Here is a 26,167-nt window from a genome sequence, read left to right on the forward strand (position 1 = left end):
GCTGAGGCATTTGGAGGGGGAGTTGGGCACAGAGACGGCACAGGCGACCCGGGTGCCAACATGGACAGGCGGACACTCGCTCTGCTCTGGGTTTTCATCCTCCCAGGTAAGGATGCAGCTGCCTGCCAGAGCCTGCAGACTTGGGCCTAGTGGGAGAAGCCACAGGAGGTCCACCCAGCAAGAAGGTGGCTTCCAAAGCTGGGAGACTTGGAGGTGGATATGCGGAATGGTTCATTTCTAGTGAGGAGTCCTGGGGTTCAGGCTATTGGCATCAAGAGGAGGGAGAAGGAGGGACTTTTCTGCCCCTTCATGCTATCTATCCATCTATCTATCTATCATCTATCATCTATCTATCATCTATCATCTATCTATCTATCTATCTATCTATCTATCTATCATCTATCATCTATCTATCTATCTATCTATCATCTATCTATCTATCTATCATCTATCTATCTATCTATCTATCTATCATCTATCTATCTATCTATCATCTATCTATCTATCTATCATCTATCTATCTATCTATCTATCTATCTATCTATCTATCTATCTATCATCTATCTATCTATCTATCTATCTATCTATCTATCATCTATCTATCTATCTATCTATATTTCAAGTTTATACATTTCACTAATTTTACATTCATTTTGACATTTCAGAACTTCACTTGCTTCCCCCTCTTTCTACGGTTCCTTAAATTTGTTTTTAACTTCTGCTGCATATCTAAATGAACTTAATTTGCTCATTTATTCATCTTCTTTAAATATATACTCATGAAACTGCAGGTTATTACAATAACCCTGCCAATGTTTTTATCTGTTTATAATTTATCTGTAAATATTCAATAAACCATTTGCATTCTTTTGTTTAAAAAAATTGTTATCTTGATTTCTTATTCTTTCGGTAACTTTTGCCATTTCTACATATTCCATAAGTTTTTGTATCCATTCTTCCTTTACTGGGACTTCTGCTTCTTTCCATTTTGGGGCAAGTAACATTCTTGCCGCTGTGGTAGCATAGATGAATAAGTTTCTATACATTTTAGGTAGTTCTCTTCCTATAATTCCCAAATATCCCCCTTCATGTTAAACCAGAACCCCCTGATTCTTGGCTTTCATGTAAAAAAATAAATAAGCTTCTAGCATTTATCGAAGCTGATGGATGAGGCAAAACATATAGGCACCATTCTTCTCATTTTCTATGTGAGAATTTTCACATTTTACTCCCCCAAAATTCTTGTGGATACTTATCTTTCATGCCTTCTTAGAGAAAGGCATATTCTTGAACCTGGAAACTTCTTACCAAATGGTGGAGACGGGGAAGGGCTTTGGGCACTCTGCGTTTGCTCAGGGGAACTCTTTTCTTCTCATATTTCATGCTCCAGCGTGGGTGTTCCGGTACAGAGAGCATTAAAAGAAAAGGGGGGTTGTTGTATTGCAGCTGCCTTGACTCAAAAGAGGGGCAGAACCAGAGGGATATTGCATCCAGGTTCAGCTGAAGGGTTAAACTGAGAGCCGATGTGATGTAATGGTTGGTGTCACACCAGGACCCAGGAGACAAGGGTTCGAATCCCCACTCGGCCAGAAAGCTCTGTGCGGTCTGTGTGTGTGGTTTGGGAGCTGCACAGTCAAGGAAAAAGCAATGCTGTCCAGGATTGTAAAGACTGCGGAGAGAATAATTGGGTGCACTCTTCCCACCTTGGATCAAATCTATGCTTCCAGGTGCCATAAGAAAACTGCAGAGATAGTGCAGGATAGTGCGCACCCCGGAAATTATCTCTTTCAGCTTCTGTCTTCGGGAAGAAGCTACAGGGTTATAAAGACTAGGACTAGCCGCCTGAGAAACAGTTTCTATCCAAATGCGATTTTGATTTTAAACACAGTGTAAGGAGTCTCTATGGGTGTATATTGTATTTAAAAATGGGGTATCAGAGTTTTTAGGGGCCTAACCAGGCTGGGATAGCTGGGATAGCAGGGATAGCAGGCTTGTTAATTTTTGAATGTCTTATGTAGATTTTTTCAATTTCGTTGTTCTGTATGGGACAATGACAATAAAGATTATCGTATTGCATCGTATCGTAGCTCACAGGGTGACACTGTCTCTCAGCCTATCCTACCTCAAAGGGCTGTTGTGAGGAACTCTTCCCACTGATGTCAGCCAGGCCCCGTCACTGCACTCTTTTCGGCACCTGCCAAAAACATTTTCACTTAGACAAGCCAACCCAGGTGGCATGCTCTGGTCCATGGGGTCATGAAGAGTCGGACACGACTAAACAACTAAACAACAACACCCAGGTGTTCCAAAAGCTGGTGCGAGTTCTAATCTGTTTCAAGCCTACTGTTATTTTAGCAAGTAGATAAATAGGTACAACTCTGGCGGGAAGGTAAACAGCATTTCCGTGCGCTGCTCTGGTTCACCAGAAACGGCTTAGTCCTGCTGGTCACATGACCCGGAAGCTGTACGCCGGCTCCCTTGGCCAATAAAGCAAGATGAGCGCCGCAACCCCAGAGTCAGCCATGACTGGACCTAATGGTCAGGGGTCTCTTTACCTACCCTTTTAAATCCATTTTGGAGGGAGGTATTGCCTTGTTGTTTTTTTTTATTATGCATTTTTGTGTGTTTTTGTTGTATTTGTGTGTGTGTGTGTGTGTGTGTGTGTGTGTGTGTGTGTGTGAACCACCCTGAGTTCTACAGATGAAGGGCGGTATACACATTTTAATAAATAAAAAAATAAAAATAAATTTCTGAGCTTGCAGGAAGGCTGATGAGCTGGAGCAAAGCTCTGCCCCTTCTCTGGCCAGCTCCTGGGATGAACCACTGCAAAAGAGGGGTCTATCTGAGCTCCCCCTGCTTCTTTTCCCTTCCCTCCAGCAACCCTGGGCGTGAACATGGAGGAGAAGCTCATCAAGTACCTCTTTGAGGAGAATGGCTACAGCAGTAAACTGCGGCCTGTAGAATCCAAGGACGAAAGCGTCACCGTCTCCCTGGCGCTGACCCTCTCCAATCTCGTCTCCCTGGTGAGCCTACCTTCCGGGATCCGTCAGCAACTGCTCACCACTTGTTGTCTTACGTGAAGAGCGTAAGAGCCCCTCTGGATCAGCCCCAAAAAGGCCCATTTGGCCCAGCCTCCTGTTCCCCTACAGGGCCAACTGGATGCCTTTGGGAAGCCCATAGCCCCTCCCCACATCTTGCATTCGGAGGTTGAAGTGAAGGACATGAGGCAGGAGTTGGTAATGCAGGTGAGCTGTGCACAAGCAAGCTGCCAGCTAGCTCTGCTGAGGCTCTTTTTATTAGCACAATATGCAAAACCAGTCAGATACATTTTGGACTGTGCCCTTTACATCTTCCAATCACGTGGTCGTGGGGTGGTACAAAGTTATTTTGGCACCTGTTTCCACCGCGTCACTTTCCCCTTGAACAATGAATAACGAAGGAGACAAAGGTCACAGGCAGGGCACGGCAGACCACTAAGAGCAAAGGTTAGATAGAGGGCATGATGTTCAGACAGCTGTGGCTTGTCTGCGGGTGGAAGTGTGCTCCACACCTGGCGGTCATTCCTTCAGGAGGTACACTGCTGCAGAACATGGATGCTCCATTTCACTGTTGTGGCTAGAAGCCGTTGGTAGACCATTGGTAGATGAATTCATAAAGATGAATTCACAGTCAGAAACAGCGATGCGTCTGAATGCCAGTCGCTGGAAACCACAGGAGGTCTGTGCTTGGATCCTGCTTGTTCCCTCAGGCATCTGGCTGGCCAATGTGAGAACAGGATGCTGGACTGGAGAGACCATTGGCTTGATCCAGCAAGGTTCTTATTTTGTCCAAGCTCTGGTTTAAAACCATCTCAGGCAATGGCCATCACCGCAGGGCTACTGTATCTGTGTCCTGTGTTGCAGATCCTGTCCTGCTGGTTAGATCATATAATCCCCAAAGCCCATCCCAATTTTACAATTGCAATCCCCATAAATTTATTGTGTGCATTCTGAAGAACCGTTGCCTTTCGTCTGGGGTTGATGGACCAACGGTTTGCTTTGGTGTGGTGCAATTTCCTGTCTTCCTGTTCCCCTGTCCTTCTCCTTCTAATTGGAGCAGCCTAATTTCAAAGCCTCAGCATCCCCTCTGTGACAAAAGCGATGGTATCCAGGGCCGTCTTTAGCATATGCGGCACCAGGGTGCAAAAACTGGCCAGCGCCCCCAATTTTTGGGGGGGGGCAGGCCAAAGTTGTTGAGCCTTTTTTAGGGGGGCAGCTCAGAGTTGTTGAGCTTTTCTGGGGGGGGCACGCAACTCTCTCCCATGCCGCTGGGTTTGATCCTCCCTTATTGTGTGTTGTTGCAGAAAGAGGCCGACGAAACTCTCACCAGCAATGTCTGGATTGAGCATGTGAGTAGCAGAATGCCCCTGCCAGCTCCTCCGCCCCAAATCAAAGCCTGGTCATTGAAGTTTGTGTGTGTGTTGGTTCTCAAACTTAATCCGTTCCGGAAGTCCATTCCAAAACCAATGCGTTCCAAAACCAAGGTGCACTTTCCCATACAAAGTATGGGACACTGGCCGCTTGTGGCCCATGGGCCTTAGGTTGCGGACCCCTGACCAAGACGTTTGAGAACCAAGGTACTACTGTATATCTTCATTACTTCCAGCTGAGCTAATATGCTCATTTGAACTCCTGATTCGTGGCGCATTAGGCTTCTGTTTTGAGGGTGTAACTTCATTGTTGATCTCACGCTGTTTGCTGCCGTGAATTTTCTCTATCTCTCTTAACGTTGGCATTATAGAAATTTTTTTGCAGGTAATTAAAATAAAGTAAATCCCCACAGGAGTGGATGGACTACCGGCTGAAATGGAATGAGACAGAATTTGGCGGCATCAGTGTGCTCCGCCTGCGACCAGACATGCTGTGGCTGCCTCAGATTGTCCTGGAGAACAAGTGAGAACCAGCTAAGTCGCCCTTAGGGTTGCCAAATCAGTGGGACCACCATGCTCCTCTGCTTTCTGAGGCAGCTGGCTCTGCAGAACCTTAGCAGGCGATGTCTCCCTCCAGGCTGGTTCTTTCCTACATGGGCTGCGGGGCAAGGGTGGCATGTCCTGTGTTGGCACCAGAGGCAAAATGGGAAGTGCTGCCCGGCCCTACCGTTGCTGCACAATCTCCACGGTCAGAAGCAACGCCATTTTCCAGCGAGATCACGCCAAAATCTCACGATATCTTGAACGCCCCACGAGATCTTGCAAGATTTGTGGAATGCTCCCCTAGGGAGGTTCGGCTTGTTTGTGCCATCGTTATACACTCTTAGGTGGCAAGCAGGCCTTTGATTAATAATAATAATAACAGCAATAATTTTGTTATTTCTACCCTGCCCATCTGACTGGGTTGCTACACCCACTCTGGGCTGCTTCCAACATATATAAAAACATAATAAAACATGACACATTAAAAAGCTTCCCTATACAAGGCTGCCTTGCATAGCGATTAACATCTGATACCCTTTTAAATGTGTTTGTGAGAGCGGGTGGTCGGAATGGGTGGGATATTCGTTTGTCTTTGTTTTGATTATGCATTTTTATATTAGTATTTTTGAGATCTACGGATGAAGAGGGCGGTATACAGATTTAAGAAGTAATAATAATCGTCCTGGAAATCGACACCAAAGCAACTTCTCCATTGGTGGGGGGGGGGGGTTACCCATGGGGGGAAACACCTCAGGGACTTCCACCAACTGAGATGGCAGCTTCACTTCGCCTCCTGGGTGGGCCAGGTCTGGTTTCAGGGGGAGGACAGAAGCCATGGTTCCACGTGGAGAGCAGAAACGCCTGCGTGGACGGGAGGATCGCCTTAGCTTGGCGCAGGATCCCGCCCAGTGTCTCTGCATCCTCCCTGCTTCCTGGAGGCCTGCCTTGCCGCAGCAGGCAGGAAGCAGTTCCCCGGGAAGGACGATGCCCTTCTCAGCCCACGGCTCCCTCTCCCTTTGCAGCAACGACGGGACCTTTGAGGCCACCTACGACGCCAACATCCTCCTCTCCTCGGACGGCAGCGTCTACTGGCTGCCGCCCGCCATCTTCCGCAGCGCCTGCCCCATCAACGTCAACTACTTCCCCTTCGACTGGCAGAACTGCACCTTGAAGTTCACGTGAGGAACCTCCAGCCCCTTTGCTGGGCTTCTTCAGTGCGTGTGGTTGGGTGGTTGGGTCCCTAGAAACTGCCACATGGCTCATTCAGTAGAGTGCGAGACTCTTCGCCTCAGGGTCGTGGGTTCGAGCCCAGCGCTGGGAGCAAGATTCCTGCACGGCAGGGGGTTGGACTAGATGACCCCCGGGGTACACCTTCCAACTCTACAGTTTTATGATTCTATTATTCTGATTCACACATTTTTTGGCAAACCATTTCTCCTCGTATGATGCATTTTCAGATGGTAATATACGTATTGCTATGCTCGCTTTACCCTGTCAAGTGCACACTCTCTCTGTTTTGGTACACATTGATCACAGAATTGGTTCCCTTTAATACAGGCACGTCCAACTCCCCAGAGACTGTGATCTACTCCCAGTATAAAAGAATCTGGCAGTGATCTACCCATTGTCATTGGAGGGAGGAGGAGCATGGGGGGGTGGATAAATTGCCCAGAGTTGTTGAGCTTTTTATTTTTATTTTTTTAGGAGACCCTGCAATCTACCAGGATCAGCCAGGGATCTACCGGTAGATTGCGATCTACTGGTTGGACATCCCTGCTCTAATTCAACCCCTTGTATTGCAGGAGTCACAGCTATTGAGGTCTGGGGGCTCGCTGGGCCTGAGGTTCCTATGTGTGTGTGTGGGGGGGGTGTTTTTAAAGGCTTCAAACAGACCGTCCGTCAGTTTTATGAAGTTTGCTTGGTGGGGCAGAGACGGTTCAAAGGCATCCGTGGAACCTTCTGCCACAGGATTCTCTGCTAACTGGCTTTCTGCCTGCCTTTCCCAGCTCTCTGATGTACAGTGCCAACGAGATCAACCTGGAACTCATGTCGAAGGTAGACGAACAGACCAATAAGTCGTACGTGGTGCAGTGGATCACCATTGACCCGGAAGGATTCACCGGTAAGGGGGGGGGAGCGGGGAATGTCCTCCTATAGGGGGCGGTCAGCTGTGATGGGAGGAGGTCTCCCAAAGTTGTAGGGCAGAAAACCATCGTCCTCAATGGCTGGGGGAAGATTATCCACCCCATGGGCTGCATTCCGATCTGGGCAACATGCCAAAGGCCACGTGTGGGCGGTGGGCGGGGCTAGAGGCAAACTGGGCGGAGCAATGAGTGCAATTTTCACTTTTGTACAGCAGCAGTGCCGGATTTATGTATAAGCTAAACAAGCTATAGCTTAGGGCCCTGTACTCTTGGGGGTCCCCAAAAAATTTAAAGGGAAAAAAGGTGGATGTACATTTCCACAAGATAAAAAACAAATAAAATAAAACCTACATACAGCAACAGTGTTTCGTGTTGTGTAGGCTCCTATGATGTAAGTAAGTGGCCCCGCCTGCTAGCCTGCCCCCTAAAATATCACTGGTTTGCTCATTTCTATATATAGGGTGCCTACATTCTGCATGCACTGGTGGCATGGCAACATGTAGCATGCAGCTGCAGACTGCAGGGCAGCACACTTGAACGTAGGTCAAGCTGTTGTACCTGTTATCTAATATTAAAGAGTGCTTGTAGATTGATGATCAGGCAGCATAGACTAAGGGTATGAATCTTATGCCTACTGATTGATTTCATGTAATACACAATTTATTTATTTTGATCCCATTATGGCTTTAGGTACCTATTAGGTCCATAAATTACCATATAGCATACAGCGGGTGCTTGGGTTGCGAACGTGATCCATGCAGGAGGCACATTCGCAGCCCGCAGCACCGCGTCTGTGCACGTGCGGGTTGCCATTCAGCACTTCTGTGCATGTGCAAGCGCCAAAACCCGGAAGTAACTTGTTCTGGTGCTTCTGGGTTCAGCGCGGTGTGCAACCCGAAATCGCGCAACCTGAAGCGTCTGTAACCCAAGGTATGACTGTATATTCAACACACAAAAAAGAAACAATTTGTTGTTGACAAAGGACAGCTGGACATATAAAGGGCTCATCCAACCTAAATCCGGCCTTGTACAGTAGGCTAGTTTCAACACACCAACATACCTTTCTCTCCTCCAGGCAGGCATTGTCAGGGTTCAAGGACACATCTCATTCAGGGAGAAGCACTCAAGGTGGGCATGAAGGCGGGCCAGGAGAGGGAATGGCAAGGGAGAAGGGTGTGGCATGGGTAAAGTTTCAGGGGCCAGAAAGAGTGGCTTTGAGGGCCTGAGGTTAGACCTTTCGGTTAGAGAATCCTGGGACCTGTAGTTTACCCTCTCATGGTTATTTATTTATTTATTTATTTATTTATTTATTTATACCCTGCCCTTCCTGGGTCAAAAACCGGGCTCAGGGCAGCTAACAACCAATTTAAAACACTTACTTGTAAAAGCAGCATAACATACAGTATAAAAACATTAATAATAATAAAATTCAAAGTTCAGAAATCAATTTAGGGGAAATCCATCTAATAAACACTAGATAGTCACCAGGGCTAGATGGCTGAATTAGTCCTACTTGGGCCAGCGAGGAGACCAGGGGACTCTGTGGGGCCCCAGAGCGGGTAATCTTCATAAAAAGGGACGGGGAGGGAAGGAAGGGGAATAAAAGATCAGGCTGAATTCAAATTAATGGCCAGGCGGAATAGGCTCTGTCTTACAGGCACGGCGAAAGGAGGTTTAATCCTGCAGGGCCCTATTCTCATGGGACAGAGCATTCCACCAGGTCGGAGCCATCACTGAAAAGGCCCTGGTGGAGGATAGTCTGGCTTCCTTAGGGCCCGGGACCTCTAAATTATGGTTATTCATGGACCTTAAGGTCCTCTGCAGGGCATACCAGGAGAGGCGGTCCCCTAAACACGAGGGCCCTAAGCCACAATGTGGCAGCACCCTTAATGAAACTACATCTCCCAGCATTCTCTGGGAGAATGCCAAATGTCCACCCTGCCTGCCTCCCTCCTGGTTCATGGGCCTTGCGCGTCTGTCCCCCTCTCCTTGTATGCTCACAACACCCCTGTTAAGAGCTCGGGAGTAATTTTACTTATCAGCGCTCAAGGGAGTCCCTGTGCAGAGTTTCAAGACAATAAAGCATTAAGACATCACTTTGCAACCACGGCCCATCAATACAAAATAATAATTCCTTGCGTTTATGTGGAACTTGCAGAGCGTTCAAAGCGCTTTCTCACAATTATCTTGTTGTGATCCTCACAGCATCTCCATTTGGCAGATCCAGTAATAACACGGTAATTCACCCTCTTTCGGATCCAATTCACTGCGTGCCGTCGCTTTGTGTAGCTGGTGGGGGGCAGGGGGAGAAGGGATGGGATGGAGTGGCTGGAGTCCTCAGCAGACGTGCTGCAGCTTTTTTGTTGCAGGACTCCCATCTGCTAACCTCATTGCAGATGAAGGCTGAGTCAATAACCCCTCAAAAATCAACAGTAGAGAAGAGATGGTTTGATCTTCCTGCTCGGTTCATGTTTGCACTGGCTCGGCCTCTCCTGCCTTGAAAATGTCCCCTTGAGCATATGCATAAAGAGATTATTGTGGACTTTAGGAAATGTAAGTTGAATATTCAGCCACTCATTATTGAGGGGAAGTGCGCGGAACAGGTCTCGGTGTTTCGATTTCTGGGAACGGAGTTGAGAGATGACCTAACCTGGGGAGAAAACACTACAGACCTGTTGAAGAGAGCACAGCAGAGGTTATATTTTCTGAAAATCCTCCGGAAAAATAATCTCTCAAAGGACCTGTTGATGGCATTTTACCATTGCACTGTTGAGAGTGTATTAACTTATGGTCTGTGTGTGTGGTTTGGGAGCTGCACGGTCAGGAGAAAAACAATGCTGTCCAGGGTTGTAAAGACTGCGGAGAGAATAATTGGGTGCACTCTTCCCACCTTCGAGCAAATCTATGCTTCCAGGTGTTATAAGAAAGCTGCAGAGATAGCGCAGGATAGTGCGCACCCCAGAAATGATCTCTTTCAGCTTCTGCCTTCTGGAAGAAGGTCCAGGGTTATAAAGACTAGGACTAGCTGCCTGAGAAACAGTTTCTATCCAAATGCAATTTTGGTTTTAAACGCAGTGTAAGGTAGTCTCTATGGGAGTATATTGTATTTAATTATGGGGTATCAGAGTTTTTAGGGGCTAACCAGGCTGGGATAGCAGGCTTGTTGGCTTTGAATGTCTGATGTAGATTTTTTCAATTTCGTTGTTCTGTATGGAACAATGACAATAAAGATTATCTTATCGTATCACACATTACTCTGGATATCAGGACTGGACGCCTGCCCTCACATCCATTCTGAACAGAGGAGCTTCTCTCTGTGGCTGTGTGGCACTGGCTGATGTAGGTACCTTTTTTCACTGGTGGTGGAGATGCCTGTCTCTTTTCCCTAATCTTTTAGATGTGGCAGCCATTTTGTATTATGCTTCGCCTCAACAGCAGTCATATTGTGCCCCTCTACATTTCGACAGCAGCCATATTGTGACTGGCGCCCCCCTGGCACTTTCTCCAGATTCCAAAATGAGCCCGCTGGCGCAAAAAGAGATTGAGGAGAAAGGAGTAGAGAGGTTTTGTCCTTCTTACTTACAGCCTTGTACATAGCAGGGAGACGCACAACCAGACACACAGAGGGAAGACTTCCTCAGAACCACGCAGCCAACCAGAGCATGTGTTACCTCAGTAGAGATTGTGCCACTCCGACTGGCTGCTAAGCAACACCGCCATCTCCCTCATGGCTCGTTGACTTTGACATTAACAGAATTAAACTTTAAGTTGCAACCCGAATTAACGCTGCTGCCGTACTTCCACTGGCTAGGAGCCCTCTCCATTCTGGGTTCCTGTGAACTACGGCATACTCTCTCTCTCCCCTATCCAGAGAATGGCGAATGGGAGATCATTCACAGGCCAGCCCGCAAAAACACTGACCCGTGCTCCCCTCGCGACAGCAACAAGCACCAGGACATCACCTTTTACCTCATCATCAAGCGCAAGCCGCTTTTCTACATCATCAACATCGTCACCCCCTGCATCCTCATCGCCTTCATGATCATCCTGATTTTCTACCTGCCTGCTGACTGTGAGCAAAATCTAACTTTCGAGTCCAACCCTGTATGCAGCCACCCCAGACAGGGATCGAACCTGTAACCTTGGCATTATCAGCACACTACTCTAACCAACTGAGCTATCCCTACTGAAGCATGTGCTAATGAGGGTGGGATGTGTAGCACCAGTTCCGGGCTCAATTTGAAGTTCCAGTTTGATCTATAGAGAATTATGTGGCTCAGGACCCCAATGCCCCCAGAATTGCCTCTTGAACTGATCCAGATCCTGCAATCATCATCTGAGTTTCTCCTCTGTCTTCCTCCTCCATGGGAGGCCCAGAGGGTGGCGATATTCTAGAAGGGCCTTTTTAGCGGTGGCTCCCTGTTTGTGGAATACTTTCCCCAGGGAGCCACACCTGGCACCATCTTTCTCTATCTGCAGGTGCCAGGCAACTTACTCTTTATTTTTACCTTCACCCAACCTTTCGACCCTTAATTTGAAGGCTCTCAGGTATTTGGAGCCTCTTTTAGTGGGGTGGGTTCCACAAGGCCTGTCTTCTACCTGCACAGGTGTGCTTTGAGTTTTCATTGCTCCTGTTTGTTGCAGTTGATTTCAGCGCTCATACTATTTGTGTGAGTCTCTAAGTCTTGCTTCCTAGAGGAAAGTGGCTAATAAACTCCCTTCTGCTCCTCCTTTCGTGCCTTCCAGGTGGAGAGAAGGTGACCCTGGCCATCTCCATTCTGCTGGCTCAGTCTGTCTTCTTGCTGTTGATCTCCCAGCGTCTCCCAGCCACCTCCTTAGCCATCCCTCTCATTGGCAAGTAAGTCTTGCTCTGCCTGGAATACTATCTTGGAGGACTAGGCTATCAAGGTCTAACAGCCGTGATGGCTACGATCTCCCTCTTGAATCTCCTGATCTTGCAGCTAGCCTTTCCTTGTGTTCTCAGCCTGCTTGTCCCTTTGTGATCCTTATCATTTTGCATTCTCCCCCTTCCTTGTTCGTTCAGATTATTTCCGTCGTTCAGTATGAATTGTGCAGCTGCCTGGAAGGCTCTTGAATGGGGCAGCAGCTGTGCAGAGCGCCATCATTTGAAAACATAAATATTGCGTCAGGAAGGCTGCACAGAGGAAGAATGGTGGGAGCTACCCCCTCCCCTTGATCCTGAATCTTCCCAGGAGCAGGAGGACAGTATAGATTTGGAACAGTGGTTTGCAGAGGGGCATAGTTCCGAAGGCAGAAGCTGGGAAATACTGGATGGGGAACAGCTAGAATAAGAACAACTGGGAGAGAGAGGGTTAACAGATTCACAGTCTTTGGGTAGCATTCCTCCACCACCCTCCCCAAGGTCGAGAAGAGCTCAGAAAGTCTCAAAACAGAAAGCGCAGAGCGTACAAACTCAGATTACAAGACGTAGGAGTGACGTAGATTAATAGGGACGGAGCGGGGAGTAACCTTTAATTGGGAGCACCGCCATTTCTAGGGGGACGTGTTCTTTTGTCTCCACTGATGATTATTAAAGAATCTAACTGGTAAGATATTCCTTCCCTTTGATCTTATTATTCACTGCCATGGGCGAGGAAGGTGATTCCCCGAAGTCTGACATATTGGCCCCTGTTTCTTTCAAATGCACCTTCTGCCTCTCCCCCCTTCCCTGGGCAGGTACCTGCTTTTTGTCATGCTGCTTGTGACTGCCGTGGGGGTAGCCATCGTCACAGAGCTCAACATCCATTTCCGCACCCCCAGCACCCACATCCTGACCGACTGGACCAAAGAGGTGAGCTGCAAAGGCCGGGTAACAGGGAGGGGGGGAGATGTGTAAATCCAACATACCATGCGGGATGCCACCAGCGTGGCAGTGTAGCATAGTGGATGGTGTGTCAGAGTAGGAGACCGGGGTTCAAATCCCCGTTGTTGTTTAGTCGTTTAGTTGTGTCCGACTCTTCGTGACCCCATGGACCAGAGCACGCCAGGCACTTCTGTCTTCCACTGCCTCCCGCAGTTTGGTCAGACTCATGCTGGTAGCCTCGAGAACACTATCCAACCATCTCGTCCTCGGTCGTCCCCTTCTCCTTGTGCCCTCCATCTTTCCCAACATCAGGGTCTTTTCCAGGGAGTCTTCTCTTCTCATGAGGTGGCCAAAGTATTGGAGCCTCAGCTTCAGGATCTGTCCTTCCAGTGAGCACTCAGGGCTGATTTCCTTCAGAATGGAGAGGTTTGATCTTCTTGCAGTCCATGGGACTCTCAAGAGTCTCCTCCAGCACCATAATTCAAAAGCATCCATTCTTCAGTGATCAGCCTTCTTTATGGTCCAGCTCTCACTTCCATACATCACTACTGGGAAAACCATAGCTTTTACTATACGGACCTTTGTTGGCAAGGTGATGTCTCTACTTTTTAAGATGCTGTCTAAGTTTGTCATTGCTTTTCTCCCAAGAAGCAGGCGTCTTTTAATTTCGTGGCTGCTGTCACCATCTGCAGTGATCATGGAGCCCAAGAAAGTAAAATCTCTCACTGCCTCCATTTCTTTCCCTTCTATTTGCCAGGAGGTGATGGGACCAGTTGCCATGATCTTTGTTTTTTTGATGTTGAGCTTCAGACCATATTTTGCACTCTCCTCTTTCACCCTCATTAAAAGGTTCTTTAATTCCTCCTCACTTTCTGCCATCAAGGTTGTGTCATCTGCATATCTGAGGTTGTTGATATTTCTTCCGGCGATCTTAATTCCGGCTTGGGATTCATCCAGCCCAGCCTTTCGCATGATGAAGTCTGCATATAAGTTAAATAAGCAGGGAGGCAATATACAGCCTTGCCGTACTCCTTTCCCAATTTTGAACCAATCAGTTGTTCCATATCCAGTTCTAAATGTAGCTTCTTGTCCCACATAGAGATTTTTCAGGATGAGGTGATCAGGCACTCCCATTTCTTTAAGAACTTGCCATAGTTTGCTGGGGTCGACACAGTCAAAGGTTTTTGCATAGTCAATGAAGCAGAAGTAGATGTCTTTCTGGAACTCTCTAGCTTTCTCCATAATCCAGCGCATGTTTGCAATTTGGTCTCTGGTTCCTCTGCCTCTTCTAAATCCAGCTTGCACTTCTGGGAGTTCTCGGTCCACATACTGCTTGAGCCTGCCTTGTAGAATTTTAAGCATAACCTTGCTAGCGTGTAAAATGAGTGCAATTGTGCGGTAGTTGGAGCATTCTTTGGCACTGCCCTTCTTTGGGATTGGGATGTAGACTGATCTTCTCCAGTCCTCTGGCCACTGCTGAGTTTTCCAAACTTGCTGGCATATTGAGTGTAGCACCTTAACAGCATCATCTTTTAAAATTTTAAATAGTTCAGCTGGAATACCATCACTTCCACTGACCTTGTTATTTGCAGTGCTATCTAAGGCCCATTTGACTTCACTCTCCAGGATGTCTGGCTCAAGGTCAGCAACCACACTACCTGGGGTGTACGAGACATCCATATCTTTCTGGTATAATTCCTCTGTGTATTCTTGCCACCTCTTCTTGATGTCTTCTGCTTCTGTTGGGTCCTTACCACTTTTGTCCTTTATTATGGTAATCTTTGTACGAAATGTTCCTTTCATATCTCCAATTTTCTTGAACAGATCTCTGGTTCTTCCCATTCTGTTGTTTTCCTCTATTTCTTTGCATTGTTTGTTTAAGAAGGCCTTCTTGTCTCTCCTTGCTATTTTTTGGAAATCTGCATTCAATTTCCTGTATCTTTCACTGTCTCCCTCGCATTTTTCTTACCTTCTCTCCCCCGCTATTTGTAAGGCCTCATTGGACAGCCACTTTGCTTTCTTGCATTTCATTTTCATTGGGATGGTTTTCGTTGCTGCCTCCTGTATAATGTTGCGAGCCTCCACCCATATTCCAAATTCCCACTGGGCCGCAAAGCTGCCTTATACCCAGTCAGACCATCTATTGCCTACAGTGAATGGCAGCAGCTCTCTGGGTCTCAGCAGGAATAATAATAATAATAATAATAATAATAATAATAATAATAATAATAATAAAAAATATATTACTTATACCCTGCCCATTTGACCGGGCCTCCCCAACCACTCTGGGCGGCTCCCAACAGAATATTAAAAACACGATAAAACATTAAAAACTTCCCTAAACAGGGCTGCCTTCAGATGTCTTCTAAAAGTCAGATGGTTGTTTATTTCCTTGACATCTGATGGGAGGGTGTTCTACAGGGTGGGCGCCACCACCGAGAAGGGCCTCTGCCTGGTTTCCTGTAACCACTTCTCGTAGGGAGGGAACCACCAGAAGGCCCTCGGAGCTGAACCTCAGTGTCCAGGCAGAACTATGGGGGTGGAGATGCTCCTTCAGGTATACTGGACCGAGGCCGTTTAGGGCTTTCAAGGTCAGCACCAACACTTTGAATTGTGCTCGGAAACATACTGGGAGCCAATGTAGGTCTTTCAAGACCAGTGTTATGTGGTCTTGGCGGCCGCTCCCAGTCACCAGTCTAGCTGCCACATTCTGAATTAGTTGCAGTTTCCGGGTCACCTTCAAAGGTAGCCCCACGTAGAGCACATTGCAGTAGTCCAAGCGGGAGATAACCAGAGCATGCACCACTATGGTGAGACAGTCCGCGGGCAGATAGGGTCTCAGCCGGAGTACCAGATGGGGCTGGTAAACAGCTGCCCTGAAGTCTGATCCTAGTACTACATGGAGTTGTCAGGAATTGAACCCAGGACCTTCTGCATGCCAAGCAAACGCTCTACCATCTGAGCTACGGCCTGTCCCCAAGGACTAATCACTTCCACAAGGAGGCTTCCAAGACCCCTGTGTGGGTTAAAGGCCAGTTTTTAGACCTCAAGGCACAGCAGCAACATACCTTCCAAGCACCCGTATTTTAATTCCCAGAATTACAGAATCATAGAATCATAGAGTTGGAATAGACCACAAGGGCCATGGAGTCCAACCCCCTGCCAAGCAGGAAACACCATCAGAGCACTCCTGACATATGGTTGTCAAGCCTCTGCTTAAAGACCTCCAAAGTAGGAGACTCCACCACACTCCTTGGCAGCAAATTCCACTGTCAAACAGCTCTTACTGTCAGGAAGTTCTTCCTAATGTTTAGGTGGAATCTTCTTTCTTGTAGTTTGGATCCATTGCTCCGTGTCCGCTTCTCTGGAGCAGCAGAAAACAACCTTTCTCCCTCCTCTATATGACATCCTTTTATATATTTGAACATGGCTATCATATCACCCCTTAACCTCCTCTTCTCCAGGCTAAACATGCCCAGCTCCCTTAGCCGTTCCTCATAAGGCATCGTTTCCAGGCCTTTGACCATTTTGGTTGCCCTCCTCTGGACACGTTCCAGTTTGTCAGTGTCCTTCTTGAACTGTGGTGCCCAGAACTGGACACAGTACTCCAGCTGAGGTCTGACCAGAGCAGAATACAGTGGCACTATTACTTCCCTTGATCTAGATGCTATACTCCTATTGATGCAGCCCAGAATTGCATTGGCTTTTTTAGCTGCCACATCACACTGTTGGCTCATGTCAAGTTTGTGCTCAACCAAGACTCCTAGATCTGTACTGCTCTCCGCCCTGGCTTCTGATTTGATCCTAGAAAGTCCCAGGGATGAGCTGGTGCTTGCAGCCAGCACTGGTTCTTGCATTGGTGCTGTGTTTTCGCTGTGTTTTGCGGCACTCAAAGATGGACATCCCAATTTTACGTGCCCCGATTTTCTTCAGGGGAATGTTGGAGGGGATGCAGACATGGGATATTCCTCCCAACTGTTATAAGAAAAAACTGCTCCTTTTCCCTTATCCAAGAGCCCACATAGAGTCCTTAAGTGGGTCCCTTATCGGTGGGAGAAAATAACAGAGGCCAAACAGAGAATATTGAGAAGCAAAGCAGTTAGTAAGCCTGATCTTTATTAAACTGTTGCAACAGGGTCCTCACTCACCACACGCAGGAGGGAGGAAGAACCCTGAACAATGGCATGCAAGCCCTTATATAGACTTTTGGAATTGCCCACCCTGTAGCCCAAGACCACCCCCCAAAACATCATACATACATCACAGAAGGAGGCGGTCTACAGCAAAGTTCCTGCCTGCCAGGATACCTGATAGTGGTCACTGATTGCTTTACCTGGGCAGCCTGGCCATTCTTTTGTGATGGTTAATATTTAGTCCCTGAGTCCAGGTCACAGACTCACTCTATTCATACACAGATGCGCCCTTAAAACAGGATTCGTAAGCAAAAAGAGTATTGGAAGGCAGAGGAATATTTGAGAGAGTCAAAATGGCTTCAGGATTGCTCTCCTGTACTGTTTCAGACACGTGGTTTATATACTTATGCATGTGTTTGCCTTGGACATTTATGAACATTTAAATTATATTTGAGTGCTTAGAATTCGTATGACGCTACCTCCCCCAACCTTTCTGCTTCCCTGTCTCCCCAATGCTGCAGTTTTTCCTGGAGACCCTCCCTCGCCTCCTCCGCATGTACAAACCGGCCGAGAGTGAGCCCGAACACAGGCTGGTGATCCGGCGATGCAGCTCTGTGGGCTACATTGCCAAGGCGGAGGAGTACTTCACCGTGAAGTCCCGCAGCGAGCTGATGTTTGAGAAGCAGTCGGAGAGGCACGGCTTGGCTAGCCGCATCACCCCTGCCAGTGAGCTTGCGGGGGGCAGGGGGTGGTCACTGCTCCCAGGGGGCCAGAAGAGGGTCACCATCTCAGAGGGCTTGGAGAGAAGACGATGCAGAACTTACGGAGGGCAGGACAGGCGCATGAGAACATGAGCCCTGATGGCACAGACCCAAGGGACCACATGCTCTTCTCAACAGTTTTCTGCGGGCCAAACAGTGGTACCTCTGGTTGCGATCGGGATCCGTTCCGGAGCCCCGTTCTCAACTTGAGCAGAACGCAACCCGCATCTGTGCGTCTGTGGGTCACGATTTGCTGCTTCTGCGCATGCTCGTGATGTCATTTTGAGCGCCTGCGCCTGCGCGAGTGGCGAAACCCGGAAGTAACCCTTTCCTGTACTTCCGGGTCGCCACGGGACACAACCTGAAAAGATTTAACCCGAAGCGTCTTTAACCCGAGGTATGACTGTATTTTATTTTGTTCCATCTCATTTTTAATTTGTATACCGCCTTTCTGTATTACTATGCACAAGGCAGTCTGCAAAGCTGAAGAAACAGCAAAATAGACAGATCACCCATCTAATAACAACCTGATCCAATGCACAAAAGTCATAATGAAAACATAACTTTGAAATGAACAACCTATATCGAACAAAGCAATATTCAACCATCCATTAGAATATAATAGAATTAAATATCAGCAGATGATAATTAAACAGTTTACACTTAACAATTATGATAAAGAACTACAAAACTATAATCAATAAAAATAACGTCAAGTCACAGTGCATAAAATACCACAAAACCTGCAAAACCAGGTAAAAGGGTCAAATTGAGAAACAAGGAGGCACAAGTTATAAAATTATTATTTTTTAATATCCCTGGTGGGCGGGGCCAGAGGCAAAAGTGGGTTTCACGGTTGCAAAGGAGGCTGGTTTCTATGCCCACTCACACGCTCCTCTCTGCCCTCAGTCCACGCAGGTAAGAGGCATGGTCAGAGTTCTAGGACATAGTCCAGCCAGGCAAAAACACTCCAGCAAAGGGTGAAGGGGTGTGTGGCCTGGGGAGACTCCCAAGGGCAGAGGGAGAGGCCTGGACTCCCCCCCCCCCAGCATGAGGCTCCTCCACCCTTGGTCTATCTGGAGCAGCATCCTCTTCTCGCAGTGGCCAACTAGATACCTCAAGCAGCACCTGAGTGCTCAGTTATTATTATTAATAATAATAATAATGATAATAATAATAATAATAATAATAATAATAATAATAATAATAATAATAATAATATATTATTTATACCCCGTCCATCTGGCTGGGCTTCCCCAGCCACTCTGGGCAGCTTTCAACAGAATATTAAAAATACAATAAATCATCAAAGATTAAAAGCTTCCCTAAACAGGGCTGCCTTCAGACATCTTCTAAAAGTCAGATGGTTGTTTATTTCCTTGACATCTGATGGGAGGGCGTTCTATAGGGCAGGCGCCACCACCGAGAAGGCCCTCTGCCTGGTTCCCTGTAACCTCACTTTTTGCAGCAAGGGAACTGTCAGAAGGCCCTCAGCACTTGGCCTCAGTGTCCAGGCAGAACGATGGGGGTGGAAATAAAAAAATTCCTTCCAGTAGCACCTTAAAGACCAACTAAGTTAGTTCTTGGTATGAGCTTTCGTGTGCATGCACACTTCTTCAGATACACTGAAACAGAAGTTGCCAGATCCTTTTTTATTTTGACTATGGCAGACCAACACGGCTACCTATCTGTAACTGGAACGATGGGGGTGGAGACGCTCCTTCAGGTCTACTGGGATGAGGCCGTTTACGGCTTTAAAGGCCAGCACCAACACTGTGAATTTTGCTCAGAAACATACTGGGAGCCAATGTAGGTCTCCACCACTGAATCTCAGTGGAACCTCCTTTGGTTGCTTTTTATGAGAACTGGAAGGAGCCTGAGGGAGGCTTCTGAACCAGGATGTGATGATCCTTAAAAAAGTCTTAACCAACCTACATAAAATATGCATTATAATTACACATCAGGTCAGATGTGAAAAGCAAGGAAAGTTTAGAAAGAATTATAAACGGACACACACGTGTGTGTCCAGTCAGTAGAACCTCCGCTCTGGTTCACTGTGGCTCAAATCCAAACTGAATTTTTATCTAACACCAGAGCACCATCTCCAAAACATGCTGGCTGCCAGGAAATTTGAATATTGTTTCTATAGACTGTAAATTTAGCTGGTGGATGTAAACGCTTCGGTTGTAAATTTTTTATGCCTGCCTTGCACTGCTGTTGTGTGCTGTGCTTTTTATTATTGCTGTTATCAGAACAGCAGCTTAGAAATATTGTTCATAAATAGATAAATGTTTGAAAGCCCGGGAACTGACGATGCGCTAATCTGCATTTGTGAACACTGCAGGGTTGTTGCAATGGGAAGGGGGGGGGACAGGAGAGCCGGAGCCCCTTTTCTGCAGCCCCCACTTCTTAGCGAAGTGTTGGGTTGAAAATGAACGACAGACGAGTATGTAGGTGTCATCGAGAGGCGTCTGTCTGGGCGGACCCCGGGAGCCTCTTTTATTGAATATTACAAACATTGCCACAGGTGGGCCTGTGGCTGATTGGTTGATACATACACAAAGAAACTTGTTGCTGATTGGTTAACATAAGTACAAGGCGGGGATTACATGTGAGAGGTGGGAATTACATATGATCATTTATCACTAATAGATTAAAGGCTGAGAAACGGAGCTGGAACTAGACAGGCATGAAGCCTCCTAATTAAATTAAAACTAGAGATTGATATAGCATAAAACAATTACTAATGACTGATCATAACATGAAAGAATACAATAATCAAGTTCTGTAGATGTGGTCAGCAAGGCATAAAAAGCAGGTCATGTTGTTTTCCATGAACTTAGGATGACTGAACAAGGAAGGAATGTCTTGGTGTTTGGAACAGGTTTGTACAGTGTGTGCAGAAGCAGGGAAAAGATTATAAGCAAGACTTCCCAGAATGCAAGAGAAAAGGAGCAAGGCTTCCCCATAATGCAACAGAAAAAGAAGAAGAAAAACTTCCCTTTAGCGAAGGGACCTCTGTGATCACACACCCCCATCTGCTTGTAAATTGTGGAATATTTATTCCAAAAACGTTATGCAGCCAACTCAGTGGCAACAATTCGCATGGCGACTAATTTATAAGCTAAATATTGCAGAGGGAACACAGAAATCTTGCAAATCAGTGGCAAACCAGACTGTGGCGCCTTCAAAACACCCTCAGCCGCCCCGGGCAGATTAGAGCCCCTGTAAGCAGAGAAGCAGAGGTGGTCCTTCCCATCTTGCCGCCTGAGGCGAAACGGGAAGGCGCTGCCCTGTGGGCAAGACGTATTTTTCGCTCCATAAGACGTGCCTGACCATAAGACGCAGGAAGTTTTCAGAGCAGGAAAACAAGAAAAAAAATATTCTGAACTAAACAGTGGATGTATGATTTTTGTGGTTCATGCTGTGGCCACAGACATGTGATCTGATGGTGAATTTGGGGTGACCCAATGTAAAAATCCTGAGGATCCATGGGCTTTTACCTCCCCCCTCCCAGGCAGCCTCCTTTATCTCTAGAGTCCCTTATCTCTCTCCCAATCCCACTAATCAGCTGTTTCCTTTCAATACTCCCTTCCCTCTTGTTTGCCTTAGTGTCTTTTCCTTAGCTGGAGCAGTTTTTTGCTCCTCCTTTTCTCCTAATTTCTCTCCTTGTTGCTTTAGTCTTCCTGTTCCCCCCCCCCCCTTTGCAAGTTTGCTGTCTTTACCTCCCCCCTCCCAGGCAGAACCCTTTATCTCTAGCGTCCTTTATCTCTCTCCCCAATCGGCAAACAATCAGCGGCTTTGTTTCAACACCTTTCAAAAAAAAAGTATGATCTGCTTTTTGCCCCTGGGCAATTCGGCTCCAGGGACCACACATTCGCTCCATAAGATGCACAGACATTTCCCCTTACTTTTTAGGGGGGGGTGCATCTTATGGAGCGAATGCGTGGTCCCTGGAGCCGAATTGCCCAGGGGCAAAAATACGGTACATACACTCTTGACACCCCCATTGAAGCCTCACTTTCTAGGGTCAGAAGAAGGCAGCTGAGGACTGTCCTCTGTGAAGTGGACTGAATGGCCACCCAAGTCTCGCTGTGGCCCAGGTTTGGTTCCAGTGGGTGGCCAGGGGAGGCCTCTCTTGGGCTGGCAAGGGGCCCTGCACCCCAGCAGCAGCTCCAAAGATCAGAGAGGATATTCTCGACGCATTGCAGGGGGTTGGACTAGATGACCACGGGGGCCCTTCCAACTCTACAGTTCTAGGATTCCATAAAGCCCCTTTTTGATTATGAGTCCACTGAGGTCATCTTGATTATGGATGGATGAATCTGTCAGCTGTGCTTAATATGCACATTTCTCCAAAGAAGTTTTCCCTAATAAAATGTGCTTTTGCTTCCCCAAAATGCAGAATGCCGCGGTGAGGCTCCTTATGGGGTCCTTGCCGCAGGATCACATTCATCCAGTGCTTTACCAACTGCACTGACTCCCGGTGGAGTACAGGGTCAGGTGTAAGGTGCTGGTTTTGACCTTTAAAGCCCTATGCGGCCTAGGACCCATGTACCTATGGGACTGCCTCTCCCGGTATGCCCCGTGGAGGACCTTAAGGTCCACAAATGACAACATTTTGGAGGTCCCAGGTCTCAAGGTGGTTAGATTGGTCTCAACTAGGGCCAGGGCCTTTTCAGTACTGGCCCCGACTTGGTGGAACGCTCTGTCACAAGAGACCAGGGCCCTGCGGGACTTGACATCTTTCCGCAGGGCCTGCAAGACAGAGCTGTTCTGCCTGGCCTTTGGTTTAGACTCAGTCTGACCCTTATGTTTCCCTCCCCTTATGGTCTTGATCTATCGGATACTCTTAAAATGAGGCTGCATTTTAAATTGTATTTTAACCTGTATTTTAAATTGGTTCCCCCCCCCATTATGTTTTTACTGTGATTTTATTGGTGTTAGCCGCCCTGAGCCTGGCTCTGGCCGGGGAGGGTGGGGTATAAATAAATTTATTATTATTATTATTATTATTATTATTATTATTATTATTATTATTATTATATTTGATACTGACTTTATATGCAGCCAACACATTTTTGTGCCCATTGCTTGGCTGGAGAACTGCACTGTGAAGGATGGCTGTACGTTTCCCCCCAGAAACCACAAATTGGGTAGCTTCACCCTGAAGTGCAAGCTGAACTGAATTCCTCCCTCCACCCATCATAGCCTAGTTTGCTTGATCCGGGAGCTGGGACCCAAATTCTGTGCTGCCCTCTCGGTGGCTGCCTTCACCCTGCATTTGTGAGGAACCCCCCCCCCCCCCGGTTTCCTGGATGTAACCTGCTCACCCCTTCTCTCCTCTCTGTCTGCTAGGGCCAAACCCCCACGGGGTGGAGGGCACACAGGAACAGCTCTACAATGAGATCAAGCCGGCCATCACGGGAGCCAACTTCATCGTGAAGCACACGCGAGACAAGAATGACTACAATGAGGTGGGCTTGGCAGAAGCGTCACGGCTCTTCTCTGGTTTACCTTTGGTTCCTCTGAGCCCAAGCTCCTTGCTAGTGCCTTAGATTACAATGGATTCCTCCTCAACAATCATCGATGCCCCGTCCGCACTACACATTTAAAGCAGTATCATTCCACTTTAAACGGTCCTGGTTTCCCCCAAAGAATCCTGGGATCTGTAGTTTATTGTTCGGTGCTGAGAGTTGTTAGGGGACCCCTGCTGCCCTCATGGAGCTACAGTTCCCAGAGGGGTTTAATAATAATAATAATAATAATAATAATAATAATAATAATAATAATAATAATAATTTATTATTTATACCCTGCCCATCTGGCCGGGCCTCCCAAGCCACTCTGGGCGGCTTCCAACAAAATATTTAAAAAACCCTCTTCCCAGGGAACTCTGGGAATTCGATGCTCTGCTGGATTTTAACCCTTGCTGGATCCAGGAGATTAGGAGGGACTGAGGCTAAATCTCTGCCAAACATACAACCATTTTTAATGATGTTAAATAATCTTAAATAGCAATTATTATTTTAGAGCGGCCTTGTACCAAGTCAAATCATTATTCCATCTAGCTCAGTGCTGTGCGGCACTGACTGGCAGCTGCTCTCAAGGGTTCCAGGCAAGGGCTATGGAATGGCTCTCCTAGAAGGTGCCACTGGGCATGAACCTGGGACCTTGTACGTGCCACGCCTGTACCTGCAATTTTGCAATACGGCAGGCTCGCAACTTGCAACGCATTTAACTGCAGGATTGCAGCTTTACACATCTGGCAGCTGGTCAGCCAAAACCACACAAATTAAGCGCATGCAAGGCGGAGAGCTTAAAAGCTCTTTTCCTGCCGCAGAAATGACTTCTAAGCTTTCCACGTTGCTTCCCGGGCTCTGGGAAGGTCTGTTTGGCTCTAGGAGGCTCTCTGCCTTCTGGTTTCGTGGGAGCAAAGCCTGCCTGGCATGCCAGCTTTGAGAAATTAAGGATGGTCACACAGGGGCAGTTCCGGGGTTGCTATGTGTTAAGTCGTGGGCAAACATATCAGACGACACAGCGATTCTTCAAACAGCTCTTGTTTATTCCAAGGCCAGAACAGAACTGAACTGAAGAGCTCAGTCAGCCTGCTTATATAGAGCTCCAGAACACGTAACTGTAGCAACTTTCTAAAACTATCCAATCACTGAACGTCACTTTCGATCCTTCATTTGCATAACTATCTACAGTATCCCCCTGCTGGCCCAGGGTGAGAACTTCAGTACATAACACTATGACTTCCTGACAGTAAGAGCTAGAATTATAGAATCATAGAGCTGGAAGAGTGTCAGGAGTGCTCTGATGGTGTTTCCTGCTTGGCAGGGGGTTGGACTCAATGGCCCTTGTGGTCTATTCCAACCCTATGATTCTATGACTATGTGCCGTCTTGGCTTTCCACATGTGCTGGTCCAGGTCTGGTCCAGAATCCAAAGGTTCCGCTGGGAGTCAGTCTGACAGGGCCAAGGCAGGACACGAGGCAGGAAACCAGGCAAGGACAGGTACAGGATCTCAGGCAGGTTCTAGCAAACAGCAATGTTGCTCCCGCAACCTGGGGCAGGGTCTGACAGCTTTTTATCTTTGTCGGGGTAACGGCCGGTCCTGATCCCCCAGTGACTCACCTCCCTGTTTCGCCCAAAGGCGAGCACTCCTCCTGCGAGTACTCAGGTCTCTCCTTCTCTCAGACCTCAGTCTCTGCAGCTCGGGAGATGTCGGTGGGTTCCTAGACCCAGGGGCCGCCTCAGCCTCCCCTGACCAAACCGGTAGTGGAGCAGCTGTGAGTGATGGCCCAGCTGGAGGCAATGAGGTCATCCCTGCATCTGGAGCCAGGGCAGGATCAGGCCCCTGACTCGGCCCAGCTGGTGCTTGTTGCAGGGGAACCTGTGCAGACTGGGACTCTTCAGGGTCAGGCCCCAGACTTGGTTCAGATGCCGCCTGAGGCAAAGGATCCGGTGCGGACTGAGACTCCTCTGGTTCCGAGTCCAAGTCCCAGGCTATCACACCACACAATCGCCACCCCCTGCCAAAATGTAACCTCTCCTCAAGTTGGGAGCCTCAGTTGTATCCCAACTGAGCCTTTGCATCCTTCATCTCTGGCTGCGCACACCAACCGAATGACAGGACCAGCCTTTGGCTCTTGTGCCGCGGAGGCTGGATGGTAATCTGTCATGGATGCTTTAGTTGAGAGGGGGTTGGACTAGATGACCCTCGGTTTCTCTTCCTGCTCTACAATCCTGCCCAGCTGTCAAGAGGGCATCCTTGGATACCCTCACTTTCTGTGTCAGGCTGTGGTGCAGAATGTACTGTATGCATCGACCGGGAAATGGGAAGGTTTGTGTATGCTTGAGTTGGCCCTTGACCTCTGTACATTGGGGGGGGGGGAAGAGAGAGAATTTGTGGTCTTTGGGCCCTTCCGAACCTTGCGGTTTCATTGGCAGGAGATAGACAACTGGAACAGCATTGCCCGCACGGTGGACCGCCTTTGCTTCTTCCTGGTCATGCCCGTTCTGAGCCTCGGCACCTTGTGGATCTTCCTGAACGGGTCCTACAACCACCCTCCCCCCTTGCCCTTCGAAGGAGATCCCTACGACTACAATGAAGTGAACAAGAATTACATCTAGAGCTGGAGGGGACCCTTGACCCCCATCTCCCCAGATTCAGAGGGCTTGACTCCATTTGAGAGCCGGTCTTCTTCCCTTCCTCTTACCTGTGAGATGGGACGCAGCCCGTACTAACTCACACTCGCCTCCCAAGCCAGCTGGCGTGTTGCATTCTCTTAAATTGTTTCTGCTTTTCTGCCTTGTCCCTTGCGGTGCAATAAAAGCTGTGTGTCCCAA

At 47.8% G+C, this 26,167-nt stretch overlaps 1 protein-coding gene across 1 annotated transcript; it reads left to right on the plus strand.

Annotated features, from left to right (window-relative positions):
- On the plus strand, positions 1-26,167 carry CHRND (cholinergic receptor nicotinic delta subunit). Its single transcript, XM_081190363.1, has 12 exons — positions 1-106; positions 2,878-3,023; positions 4,343-4,387; positions 4,822-4,931; positions 5,974-6,129; positions 6,958-7,073; positions 10,967-11,167; positions 11,842-11,953; positions 12,793-12,907; positions 17,574-17,778; positions 23,172-23,290; positions 25,769-26,167. Exons 1-12 carry the CDS (start codon positions 61-63, stop codon positions 25,949-25,951), a joined length of 1,554 nt encoding a protein of 517 aa, XP_081046489.1. The 5' UTR covers positions 1-60; the 3' UTR covers positions 25,952-26,167.

The sequence above is a fragment of the Podarcis bocagei genome, assembly GCF_964188305.1.
Source record: "Podarcis bocagei genome assembly, chromosome: 4".
Lineage (NCBI taxonomy): Eukaryota > Metazoa > Chordata > Lepidosauria > Squamata > Lacertidae > Podarcis > Podarcis bocagei.